The 14423-nt window shown below is 37.2% G+C and overlaps 1 protein-coding gene across 1 annotated transcript in view; it reads left to right on the top strand.

The window, feature by feature from the left end:
- LOC128030304 (E3 ubiquitin-protein ligase znrf2-like) overlaps positions 1-14423 on the top strand; it is a 26538-nt gene continuing 12115 nt past the window's right edge. The window contains exon 1 of the mRNA XM_052617807.1: positions 1-888. Coding sequence (XP_052473767.1) covers positions 522-888 — 367 coding nt within the window. The 5' untranslated portion in view covers positions 1-521. The remainder of the gene's footprint in view (positions 889-14423) is intronic.

Genomic DNA, 14423 nt, shown 5'->3' on the forward strand with positions numbered 1-14423 from the left:
CTTTAACACTGTCGCCGCCAGTTGTTTTAATAACATACTGTTTAATAACAATAACGTGAATGCGAATTTTATCAGGGGAAACCCATCCAAAACGAAAAAAAAGTGCATTTTACCCGCCGGAACGCGATTTGTACCGGTGAATTCACCCTCCCCCAAGCATCAGTTGAGCGGGTTTTGTTGTGAAAACCTGGCAACCCTGGTTATGAGCTCCCGCAGCGGGTACAGCAGCTTTCAGCGCGCGGTTTACGAGGAGAACGTCGCGTCAGAGCTCCACGACATGGCCCCGAGGACGTTAGTTTGGAAACTGCAGCGCGGGAGGCAGAAACGAGCGCGGGAACCCGCGACTCCACGCGCGAGCGCGATTTAAACCCCCTTTCAAAAAAAGTTTCGCTGACACGCGCGTGACGTCAGATGTAACGGTCGACGCTTCCCGTTCGCTCGCTGTCAGTGTGCGTGTGTTTAACTGTTTGTTTGTTTGTTTGTTTTTAATCGTTAAAAATCAGAGGGAAGTGTCGGTTGGCATGGGGGCCAAACAGAGCAGTCCCGCTGCCAACGGCCGCACACGAGCGTACTCGGGCTCCGATCTCCCGTCGAGTAACGGCAGGACGGCGGTTATGGCGATGCGGTATCACGCGCACGGCGCCTCAGGTGCTACATCTTCATCGTCGTCTTCCTCAACGACGACGACCGCGCACTACACCGGCTCCAGGACGCGTTCCGGTGGCCTGGGCGCGCGACCCCAGTCGAGCATCACTATACCGAGCTCTGGAGCGTACAGTCCTCAGGAGTCCGGTAACAGCACACCGGAGGAGACCGAGCGGTCCACCGGCGCTCCGAGACTCGTGATCGGATCTTTACCTGCACACCTGTCGCCTCATCTCTTCGGAGGTAAGAGTTTGATCTAACGTTAGTTCACCTGAGATCTTTACCGCGTTATTTATTCATATGCTATATTTAATCTGTGTGTTTAATCTTGTCTATTTATATTGTTAACGTATTTCATGCACATACAGTTTCACTTCAACATTTTAATATCAATATCAATGCACTTATTTATATCCAAGTAGGTTGAGTGTCAATCTCATGATTGTTATTTGTAAACTAACCACTTTATGTCATGAGATCAAGGGTAACTTAATAGTGACTGAATCAACATTGTGGAGTTTGGTCTTTTTCAACCTTTTAGTTTAGATTGGAAAGTTTAGGAATGGTTTTCGCGTTAGTTCAACTCCCATCTACTCATTTCAGTGTTAACAAACAAACTTTTTTTAGCTTGTTGGCTGTACACCTAGTCCTATAGCAGCTTTAAAGCATTGCTCTTTTTTTTTTTTTTTTTTTTTTTTTTTTAAATAGGCGGAGTCAACTTTTCACAGATTTTTAACCACTAGGTCACGTCACCGTTTATTAGGTTAAACCGACCAAGTTAGAGTGAAGAAAGACCATGTTTTGGTTTATTTGGGGTTGAAGTGATCTGGTGGGTTTGTAGAAGGATGTGATGAACCCTTGGAAGATCTTCTCTGAACTGGTGCAGCTTTGCAGGTTTTTTGACTAATGCATGTGACCCTGATGGTGCAGCGGTGGTGAGAGATTGCAACAGGTTGTGGTTGGGAAGCTCTCTGATCAGGTGTAGAGTTGCGTGTGAGAGATGGTTATTTCCGAGAGCTTCAGTCTTTATGTGGCTCTTTTTGTTGTCGTTTTTCTGAGAAACTGCTCCGTAATCTGATGTTTCATAAACATGGGTGTCATGTGGTTTAACTGGCTTGAATCTCATGAACCTCTCAAGAACAGGCTCCGGTCACATTTCACCCCAAAATCAGAAGAAATAAGAAAATTAAGCTTATTTTTGGGACCAATGCATTGTGCACATTTGACGTAACATTCTCTGTCAAGCAGAGTTGTTGATTATTTGTTGTACTGCTTTAAAGGAATAGTTCACCTAAAATGTACATTTTCTGAAGACTCACCCTCCGGTCATCAGAGATCAGGATGAGTTTGTTTCTTCGTCAGATCTGGAGAAATGTGGCATTGCTTCACTTGCTCTGCAGTGAATGGGTGCCGTCAGAATGAGAGTCTGATAAAACATCCCAATAATCCACAGCACTCCAGTCCATCAGTGAACATCTGGAGAAGACAAAACCTGAAACACATCCAGCATTAAGATGATTTTAACTCAAACATATAGAGTCTATAATCTATAATAACACTTCCTCCAGTGAGGATATTATCCAGTCAGATTTCCATTTTCTTTTCTCAGCAGTGAAAATCACCCATGTGTATTATAGGATTACACCGAGACCAATTACATTATGTTTTTATTCATGCAATTGGCAGATGCTTTGTATTTATGCATACCAAAAATGCATGCATTCATAAAGTTTGATCAGTTCATGCATTACCTGTCAATCAAACCCTTTCATTTCTTTAACTATACTTTATTTTCTTTTATGTTGGGGTGAAATATGGCCTGACAGATTTAATGTGATAACTGCTGATGTTAGTGTAATTTTGGCTGTTGACGGAGTCTGAAATATTCAAGTCCGTTTCTGAGCCGTTGTGGCCTGGATTGAACTTTAATTCTGTAACAGGCTCTCGCTGGTGATTGAAGTTAATCTTTAAACATCGTTGGAATGGCTAAGTATGACTTTTAAGCTTCTGTGGATAAGATCAAGAAGGGAAACGAGACTTAAGTTCACTTTCCCTTATCGAAATGCACAGGTGAATCCTGTCTTTAACAGACTCGTAAAACGTAAAAAACTTAAGTATTAAAGTGCTTCATCTCTTCAGATCACCGCTGTTTGAACATCATCTTTAAATTGCTGTGACTTTGAAAAGAATATTTAGAACTGTATGGAAATACCAGTGTAGTTCTGCATGTGACCGTGTTGATCGACGTGAAAGAGATCTTGGAAACACTCTTAATGAGTCGATATCAGAGAGGAGTGTCATTTGTAGTGAATGCATTTCATTTCTTAAGATTTTAATCATGATGTGCATGCACGGCTATTAACACAAATGAAAACTGAATTTTCAATGTTTAATTCATGCATTGCAGTGAAAATTTCAACTATGAATGGGAGAATTTGCAATGCATTCAGTGGTGGCCGTGGGACCCTTAGTGTCTGTAAATTTCTGTTTAATTTTAATGTCTGAACGTGCATGAGCGAAAAGAAAAAAATATAAACAATAAAGTGTATGTATAAAAGAAATAATAATAACCATATTTGTAATGCATCGTGTGCTGGCATTGCACCAAAAACTTTCCAGTCAGCTGTGCACAGATGAATTAAGCACAATAACTGCAGAAACTTTAAGACTATTAATGAAGGTTAGTTTTAACTTCATGTCGTCTTAATGATCTCCTCGTGTTATTCGCTAACCACAAACCAGCGATGAAAGCCGATCCAGCAGCTGGGTTCAGCATCGCTGCATGAGCTCAGGCCGCCGGACACGTGATCCCTGTTCGGTCCACCGTTAGTAAATCACACGTGAACACAAGCATGCCGAGTGAGCCGAGCCGAGCCGTGTGGACATGAAACACAGTGCTTAGTTTCCTCCCGCTTCACTCTCGTGTTAAATAGATCAGGAAGTGTTTGTTGTGGCTGCTCTTTGCTCTCTGTGTTTCTCTGCCTTGACTTTGACTCGACAGGCTTTGTGTGGCTCTCTTAACCGGAACGGCTTGGCCCACAAGCTGGTGAATGATCGCTGCTGTTGTGTTTTTGAGGTTGGCATATTTACAGCAGCTGAGATGTTAAGGCTTCCAGGACTAGCCTACTCATTTTACTAGCTGACTAATCGTCGATCGGTATTTACTTAATGTAAATGACTCTATGCACAGCACAGCAGACTGTTCTGATGGAGAGACTCATTAAAGCACGCATGTCTTCATTGCACGGTTTTGTTTCTGGACTTCATCTGAATTCAGACCATCGCAGACGTCCAAAGAGCCAACGCATTCACTTATGACATGCTGTTTGAATGCAGCTTTGTGTAAGTTAATATTGTTGTTAGGGATGGTCATTTCGGTTATTTTTCCTTACCGACAACTGACGCTCGTTACTTAATAATTAACCATTAACCGACAAGATTAGCTATTTCAAATTAGAATTGAATTAAAAATACTAACATTTGTTTCCCTGGGATTAACTTTACATGTAATTAATCTAGGCTATGGTGTATATAGCCTATATATATATTTACATAGTAAAATATATTTCTCGAGTAATATATTTCTACTTAATAAATTAAGACAAAGAACAAAAGTTTTTGTGCTGCACAAAAAGAAACCAGCGGCATCCTATTGTCCTTTAGGCTTATTTTACACACAGAGATCTATTTTTAATGTGAATGTACACAAATAAAGGCAAACCATTTACAATTCTGATTATCTTTTATGACTAAAAGAAGTTGCCGTTAAAATCATTTCCTATTTTCGTTTTCTAACCTTGTGTTGGTTGGTCCAATCGATTCGTGCAATAGATTTTCGAAGTTTTAGACTAGACGGGAAAAAAGTGTAAAGGTTTAAAGGAAGAACGGGATCTTCATTTGTATGTAGGCCTAGGCAATTAATATATTTACAATACTTAGTAAAATATAATTAATATTATTGCTTTTGTATTAGTTGTTTGAAGAGTAAAAAAAAAATTGGTCTGTCTTAACCCAAATTTACAATCGGCAAGTCGGTCGGATTAAAAGCAAAAAAATAAAAATAATTTGAGTCAGTCCTAAATTGACAGGGTCGGTCGGGTAACGGCAAACAAGATTATTTTTAAGGATGGCGTCATCACAAACACTCATTTAAAGTGATTATATGCTATATTGTAAATTTCAGCTGCTTGGTTGCTTTTATCATTGCAAAATATAAACCATAAACTATATTGTCGTCTAGCTCTGATCTGAAAAATGTGACTAAAGGCATGAAGATATTAAGATATCATCAACATTGATATCATGATTTTCTGTAAAGCTGCTTTGAAACATTGTGTTGTGCAAATAAACTGGACTTGATTACTGTAAAGTATCTGGATGTTTGACTTTTTATGTTACATAATTCTGGAAACGTTTTGCTGTATTGGTCCAAAAAAAAAAATATATATATATATATATATATATATATATATATATATATATATTTTTTTTTTTTTTTATTTATTTTATTTTTTTATTTTTTTTTTGGACATAATGTTGCCTATATATTTTAATGCAAGTTTCTTGCAAAAGCATCTGCCAAATGCATAAATGCTAATTTAATTTGAGGGTTTTTTTCTTGGGGTGAAATGTGACCCACACAAATGTGACCCAAAAATGTTGAATGTTGAGATCTCTAATTCAGTCACAAGCCTTTGCATCATGACCCAGCTCCAGCACTGCTTCATATTCAGTCACAGAGGGTCTCATCACAGGCTTGTTTTAACATGTGCTGATCACTCTGCATCTCGTGCCGAGGCATGACTGACTCCACACGCTCCTGAAGGTATTTGCTGAGTGGAAAGCTTGGAAAGTTTTGAAGAAACCGCTCGCAGATGAAGCTCTTTTGAGACTCGTATGTATGGAGTCATATATTAGATGCTTTATTCAGGGCAGGCTGAAAACGATTTGCTCGAGGAAAAGGTCAATGAGCCATGCTTTCTCTAGCCTAATATTGCTGGTCAGCATTTGAGCCCCAAGGTTTAGTCAGATGAGGATTAAAGGATTGATTTTTCCAAAAATAAATGCTTTATTTATTTATGAACCCTCATGTCATTTTCCGCCTCTTCTTTATTAAAGTCCATGTTAAAAGTCCTGCAGAAAATCGTTGTGGAGTTGAACCAGCTTGATATGAGCAGCCGGTTCCCTCTGGGCATAAACGGGAAGAGGACACATTATAATCAGATGCAGAACAGATCGTATGGATCGGTTTATTCTCAAGAGGAGATGCTCATGGGAATGCAGCTGAATGCATGTGTTTCTGCTATGGATATATGAGCCCTCACAATGTTTCCATGACCTCTAGACACTGGTATATATATAAATATTTAGTCACTAGTGAAAATCATTTCAAGTTTATTTTTATGGACGAGCAAATCAAGTAGCTGGAGTATTTGTGCATGAATGTTGCTGTTATAGAGGCTTATGATTTCAAGCTGTGGCAAAGAAAGGATTCCTGTTTTACGTCTGATCTGCTGAAGTCCATCAGTGAACATCTGGAGAAGACAAAAGATGAAACACATCCAGCATGAAGATGATTTTAACTCAAACACATAGAGTCTATAATCCATAATAACACTTCCTCCAGTGAAAAAGTGCATCACATATTAGTTTAGAGATGTTTAAACGCTGCTTGATCTGTGCAGATTTCTCTCCTGATTCAGACCAGAACACTTTTTCACTGGAGGAAGTGTTATTATAGATTATAGACTCTACGTATTTGAGTTAAAATCATCTTAATGCTGGATGTGTTTCAGGTTTTGTCTTCTCCAGATGTTCACTGATGGACTGGAGTGCTGTGGATTATTGGGATGTTTTTATCAGACATTCTGACGGCACCCATTCACTGCAGAGCACGTGAAGCAATGCTACATTTCTCCAGATCTGATGAAGAAACAAACTCCTCCACACTTTGAATGGCCTGAAAGTGAGGACCGAGTCAGTTTTCAGAAATGAAAATGTTGGCAAAGACTTGCAGCTTTAATTAGACTTGTCATTTACAGGAAGAGCTGCTCATGATCCATTTCAACATCCGTTTTTTTTTTAATGCCGTATCTTTTGTAACGCACCACATTGTGTTCTTGCACAATGTCTATTGTTCTTATAAGGATTGTTTGATTTGCTCCTCCACAGGCCTTTACAGAGTTGAAATCCTCGTAGTCGTGTGGTTAGATGAACGCTATTGAGGGAGACTGTCAGTCATGAATGCATGAGCGGTTAGATCATCTCAGCATCATAACGGCAGGAATGTAATCTTATAAGTCGTGTGATTATCTCTGCAAGCAGACGACTGATACACGGCACTGTACTCCATTTAAATGTCTCATACATTCATAAAACCTTGAAATTATTTACATTCACACTTATGCATTTGGCAGACGCTTTTATCCAAAGCATCTTGCATTGCATACAAAGATTGGGTTTTATTACTTCATGCATTTCTTGGGAATCAAACCCATGACCTTGGCATTGCACGCACCAAATCATCTACAGATTTACAGGATATTATTGGCTGAATGCCGTAATGATTCAAAATAACTATGCATGCTCCGATTAACAAATGGGATGGTTAAAAAAGTCTCTATACTGCTTATTTCAGCAGATTTAGCAGGTCGTCCAATAAATTCGCTGCATGCAGAAAATTAGCATTCTATGTGCAATATGCAAAAGCACTTCTTAACAAGGTTTTGAGTCATGATTTATAAAGTTATCTTGAATTTAGTCGAATTGCACCCTTTTGTGTTAGATTCGAGCACCTCCTGATTGCTGAATAATCATCTCATCTGTATCTGTGTCCAGGAGATCCTTGAACTCCAGTGAACTGCTAGTGGTTTTTTTTTATCAGGTTGGTTCATTTGTTGGAGATCGAAAGCAGGTCAAGTAAATTTGTCCTGTCTGAGTTGGGTTTGATTTCGGACTGATTTCAGAATGAACGACTCTAAATGTTGCTTTAAAAAGCAAACTGAAGTTGGTTGGTTTTCTGTGCTGCTGGTCACACGATGTCTTCCTGTCTAAGCTATAAACAGGAAGTGTGGATCACTAACCTGCTGTCTGTCTGTCAGGTCATTTGAATAGCTGACACTGTTGCTTCCTCAGTGTTTCCATTTCTATATTCACAGAATACAAAGTGTGTATTCATACATGTCTAGGACTAGACAATGAAGCATAAAAACATGGTGTATTGTATATGAAAAGATACACATTCAGAAAATTAGTGATCGGAAAGATTTTATGGATGCATTAAATTAATCAAAAGTGACCAGTAAATGTATGTATAATGTTTTAAAATATTTCTGTTTTAAATAAACGCTGACCTTTTTTGAACTTTCTATTAATCTGTGAATCCTGAAAGATAAAATGTGTCAGTTTTCACAAAAATATTGTGCGGAACAACATTGATTTCTAGGCCTGTCTATGCATTTTTCTTTTTTTCTACTCTTACATTGCACTTTTTGTAAAAAAAAAAAAAAAAAAAAATATTTACTATTTATTAAGGTTTTTTAAGGTATCTAATATCTGCATACTTAATTTCCACTATCGAAATATTCTTAAAGAAAAAGTTTGTTGTCATTTGTAAGTGTGTGGGTATTCTTGCACTTAATGCTGTTTATGTGTCACCTTGTCAAATTACAGTAGGATGCCGCTGACCTTTTTTACACTAAACACCCGTTTAATTCTCCATCCGTCTGCTTGACCGTGCTGACAGCTTTATGAATTATAGATGTTCCCTCGGGAGATAGGACTCCTTCAGACGTGTCGCTGATGCACAGGTTTTCTGACAATGAGAGTGTAAAATATCAGAATATATCCATTCACACTCACTGTAGTATGTAGACGAGCTCCATGAGGCTGTTTCTGTGCTGAAATCCAGTTTCCAGAGGGATTATTGGGCACAGTCCAGATTAAACGCTCCCAGAAGACCTTCACACGTGTGTTTGTCATAGAAATCGTCACCTTGTTTACTTGAAACATTGCAGCATTTAGAAGCAGCGGTCCGCTCACTTTATACTTACACTACAGGAGAATCTGTATTTACTTCAGTTTGAATATTTCTGTCAACTTTCACTTTTACTGCACTGTTTTTCCTCATTAAAATCTATACTTTTACTCCAATGCATGTTCGTTACTTGCTACTAGGGATGTCAAATTTCGATTATTTCCATGATCGATCGTCGTTTAAATTAACGATCAATTAATCGATTAATCGTTAACCATAATACTGCAAAATGCGTCTATTGCAGGCACGCAGTCAGCGGTATGACAGGATGTGCAAAAGCCACACACACACACAAAACGCTTTCTCACTTGAATTAAAGAGGTTTTAGTCTGAATAAAATGCTAGTAGCAGGATTATAAAATGAATAGATGCGATTATGATCATTTGATAAAACGAAGAGAGCGCGCCATACTTTTGAGGTCATTTTACTTTGTTGACAGTTTCCAATCCCGCACGGAGAATGCTGAACGCGCCTCTTTAAATGGTTTTGTGGTGCTCGTTGTTGTATTTTAAAGCACAATTGCGATGTTTTCAACTGACATTATTGTATAAAATTATCCGAAATGTGGAGCGCGTGTGACTGCGCTGCACATTAAGTGAACTACATCGGCGCTGCTGCACCAAAACACAGTTGCTCACATTAATTTGATCCTGCTGGATTCTGTCCTAGAAAATGTCAGATTTTTTAAAATCCGGCATACAGCGCATTAGATCGTGACAGTGCATGCGTGCACACGAGGATGAGCGAGCGCGGATTTGGCTAGATTTATTTGGAGGTTATTGCTCATGTCTCATTCGGCACAAATCGAAATGTTTCCATATTCGCAATGTATTTGAATGTTAAACTATTATTTACAATGTAAACTAGGCTTGTACTTAACACGCATTCGCATATAGACGGAAAAGATCCTCTTCATATGAGCAAAAACGTCCTTGGCATAACAGCAGAGTGGACCGGTATACTACGGTCTATTTAAACTGAATGCTCCAGGAATGTGTCGGTCACAGCGCCTATTAATCGCTGTTTTGAATCCAGCAATTATTTATTTAGAAATGATAAGATCTGATTATGACAAGTGTGGTATAAAAGCTTTGTTTATTAGAGGAATAATAGGTTAACTGGAAAATGTTACATCGCGACCATGCTTTTGGACCCCATAGTCTTCATTTACGCGGCTTTGTTCTGGTTTGCCGGTTGGTCACGAATTTCCACAAATTCAGTATATTTGTTTCTTTTCCTAAATCTTCATAGTCTAACCCTCTAATTTCCCAGGTTTATTTTATTATCTTTCGCTTTTAATAACTGCTTTCGCATCTCTTACAGTGGTAAAAATGGGAAGGGAAATTAAAGATTTCATGAATTAAGAATTCGTTCGATTTATTAATTTGTTCCCTTATTTCACTTAAATCATGGGTTATTTAGGGAACAAAATTAATGAAACATGGACAATTGCCACATTAATAATTCGTAGGAATGAATTAACAAGTTGTAGGAATGAATAGACCTGTCCTGTCACTGTGTCCCGCAGCCCTGCAAAGCGCACGATATAAAACAGTTATCTGATGAAATGATTAGTAACTACATTTCTATTGCATTTAATGTTGAAGAACTTTTATGTTGTTTCTATTTTAATGTACTTTAAAGTTTAAATCACATTAAAAGCTTAATTTGTACATTATGAATGAATGATGATGCTTTTATATATCGTCACCGTCACTCACAGCCGCTCGCACGTGTTGAGTGCGCATGAGCCGCACGCAGCCCAACATTGAATCGGTTAACCGACCATCGATAGCCTTAATCGATTGCATCTCTTATCGACAATTAATCGATCATCGATTAATCGTTGACATCCCTACTTGCTACTAAAGTCAGAAGAAGAGATTCTGAAAGAAAGCAGCTCTGAGAAACTCTGAATCTTGAGTTATTAGACTCCTAAAACAACAACTGAATTCATGCGGTGTGGGATTTATATACTATCATAAAAACATACAGATAGAGTTTATTAAAATGCATTAGAAAGCCCATAAGATTCAGGATAAGCAGCGAAATGATCCGATCTCTTCACACTCATCCATGATCTGTTTCCTCACTGCGTTTAAAGGGAAATCGCAGGCCTAACCCTGGGTTATTGTTGTCTTTCTGCTGTCTGTGCGTGTCATCGTCTCAGTGCTTTAAATTTAGCCTGATTACGTCAGTCGCACACACGGAGATCGAGGACGAGAAACCTGCTCAGATGATGTGTGATTAAAGCTGTAATAAAGACACCTGATGCTGCCAAGATGAACTCTTGTAGTGTTGTATTTATTTCGGTTTTTGCATATAAAAACTTGTTTCTCAGTTCAGTCCTGAAATAAAAAGAAACTGGTGCTTTGGAGAGCTGTTTGTGTGAGCATCACACCATTGACTCGACCAATGAGGTGAGTTTGGAGGCGGGGCTATCAATTGGACCGACCAATCACCGATGCGGAGGGTGTTTGGGGAATCGGTCATTATTTTGGTAATTGCACACTTCAGCTTTTTAAAAAGTCTAAAAGTTCCCAGTTCCTGATTTCATGCATCAAGGAGCACAGAGAGAAGTACGTTTCCTCTTTCTCCACAGTGTTTATTGGTCTCTCCGTTGGTTTATTTTGTCAGTCCTCCCCACCTGAGACCACTTCTGAATTCCAGGTACACTGCAGATGGATGCAGGTGAAGTTCGGTCTTATAAACTCTCTGGATGGAAGAGAAATGGCTATAAACCCTCATATCACTTCTGAAACTGTATGACGAAAGCGCATTTTTACTGTAAAGCTCTTAAAAGCATAATAAAAGTGTCACAAACACAGTTCTTATGACGCATTTGAAGTCAAATGAAGTACTTTTATGACACTTATGGTTATGGTTAAATATTAGGAATCATTAACTAGTTATTGGCTGCATGGTTAAGCTAAATGAAACTGAAATTGTGATGATATGGCTATAGGGATGGTCTGTAAATTATAAAACGCTTTTTTTTTTTTTGCAGCGATGTTTTTCAGTGGTAATTTTGTTTTTAACATTTAAGAAAATATTTTATGTAGTAGTAGTAGCAGTAATAATTATTATTATCATTAATATATTTTATTACAATTTATAATTAATATTATTTATTTATCATATTAATATATGAACACATAATTGTGTCCGACTTTTGCTGCAATTTAAAATATCACATTTAAAAAAATATATAAAAAAAAATGCATTAATTGCTAATTTTTATCTAACTAAAATTTAGATAAAGTTGTACCCCCCAGCATAATTTTTATTTATTTAATGTCATTTCAACTTTGGTCTCAACATAATTTGACTTACTATTATTATAATTTTTTTTTGTAGATGCAGGTAAGAAAACAATAGATCTTTATTATGCATGAGTGTGAACACCTGTAGACAATATGAAGCTTTGTGTAGCTCATTTAAGTCTCTTTAAAAGCTGTGAAAGAGTATTGTCCGACTGAATATCTCCACCACAGAATATTGGTGTAAGCTGCATTGTAGTTTTATGACAATGTGTTGAAGAAATCTTTTGTTTTATTGGCTTATATTTGTAGACGATGAATAAAAATTTGAATCTTGAAGTTTTGTTCCAGAATATATGATGTTTTTGAGTGCTGATGATGAATTACAGGAAAAATGTAATAAATGTTCAGTTTCTTGAACAGACCGATCGTTTCGCTTCATAAGATGTCAATATATCGTCAGGAGTCATGGGTATTAATTTTGTCTATATACACGGATACTCAATAAAAAAAAAAAAAAAAAAGCTCTTTAATTCATGTGCGAGAATTTGAAGCAGTTACCCACAATGCATGTTAAATTAAATACAATTTAAAAAAAAAAAAATCTGTTGAATTCCATTTATTTTCCAATTAATTTTATTTAAATATATTACATTTATTTTAAATATATTTATCAGTATAATTCCATATATTATACACAATTTTGCAAATAATTGATATACATGTATAATAGTAAAATTATACATATTTTTAATATATTAAATTTTTTTTTTGTTAATTTAAATTAAATTTAATAGAATTTTCAGGGGGTTTTTCGTAATAAGTTTAGAGTTTTAGTTAACATTAATTACCTCGTATAGATGGCTAAATAGGTTCAAACATTGGTAATATCATCTAATTTGTAAAAATGGAAAATGGTTATATTCACTTGGAAATACTCTGTTGGAATTTTTTTTATATTTTATTAAAGCTACATAAATTATTTGAACATTATTCCATTTTTAATTCTAATTAAAAAAAAAATATCTAAATACATTACAACTCAAATCAAATTCAAAATCCGTGCCTTGTTTGTTTGTTTGTTTGTTTGTTTGTTTTTGGTAAATGCTGTCTGAGTTAATATGCCTCATAATTCAATCAGTAAATGAAGAGACGTATATATTCCGTGGCTCGTGTTGTTCTTGGATGAAAACAGATGAACAGAAGTTAGATCGTTCTCTGCAGCTTTGCGTCCTCTCTGTTGGAGTTATCTGATGGTAATTGTTGTGGTTTGATGGGTGTTTTATCAGCAGGGTCGATGCGTGTCTCTCAGGGCTCCTCCAGCGGTGATAGTTTTCAGTAAATATTGCTCAGTGTTTAGTGACCGCTGTACAGTTTCTGGAGTCATTAAACACCGGATCGGCTGTAACGAGAGTTAACGAGCAGGTGTCACGTCTCTGCTGTGCTTGGGTCTGTATTTAAAGCTTTGTGCACCTGCCGCAGGTAAACATCTTTGACTGACTTTTGTATTATTCTGAGAAGTCGGACACTGACCGTCTCTGTTCATATCTTGATCACACTCTTGCATGTTGCATGTGTGTTTTCTTTCTCATCGGTTTACATTAATGTAAGACAAAAACAGCTGTTTATGATGATATACTGATGTAGTTTTCTGTATATTGTTCGACAAATATGAAAGAAGTCAGTTTCGGCTGGGAACAACCTTTACTACAGTGGAAATACACGGAGCTGTCCGAGAACAGACACAAACCGGGAACCGACCGCTGCTCTCTGTGTGTGTGTGTGTGTGTGTGTGTGTGAGCAGACAAACCCTCTGCGTTGTGTTCAGAGCTGCTCTTCACGTTACTCAGCTGATCGTCTTTTTCTGCAGGGTTTCACATGCATTTCAGAAATTAGTTTGTGTGTGTGTGTGTGAGTGAGTGCGAGTGCATCTACTGAAGGATTAACACACACACACACACACACACACACACACACTGGTTGTGTCTGTTTTAAGCTCTTTATCGCGCTCCTGCTGTGTCCGTCCCAGAGAAACACCTGCACATGTTGAAGATTGCCAAGCCAGTTTTTCCAGACCAGTTTCCTGGAAATAACGAGGCCTTCGAGTGTGTTTTATGCCTAATTATAGCTTGGATGTGTGTGTGCATGCCCGATATAACATTATGGCATTTAAAATTTAAATAATAATAACACTGGATGGAAAATAGATAATTAATATAATAATAATAATCATCATCATCATTTATTAATGTATATGATTGATTAAATCTCAGTATTAAAACTGAAAAAATTAATTAGTAAAATTAACTTAAATTTATAATATAGCAATAATAATGTGGAATAAACGTGGCAAAATAAAAAAGATTTTCTACATAAAAAAAATTGTGATGAATAATAATTGAATGCATATGATTAATGTGATATCATTATTAAAGATTTCAGTTTATTCTGCAGTCCCTTTTTATATTTTTTTAATGAATAC

The sequence above is a fragment of the Carassius gibelio genome, chromosome A16 (assembly GCF_023724105.1).
Source record: "Carassius gibelio isolate Cgi1373 ecotype wild population from Czech Republic chromosome A16, carGib1.2-hapl.c, whole genome shotgun sequence".
In the NCBI taxonomy this organism is placed as follows: Eukaryota; Metazoa; Chordata; class Actinopteri; order Cypriniformes; family Cyprinidae; genus Carassius; species Carassius gibelio.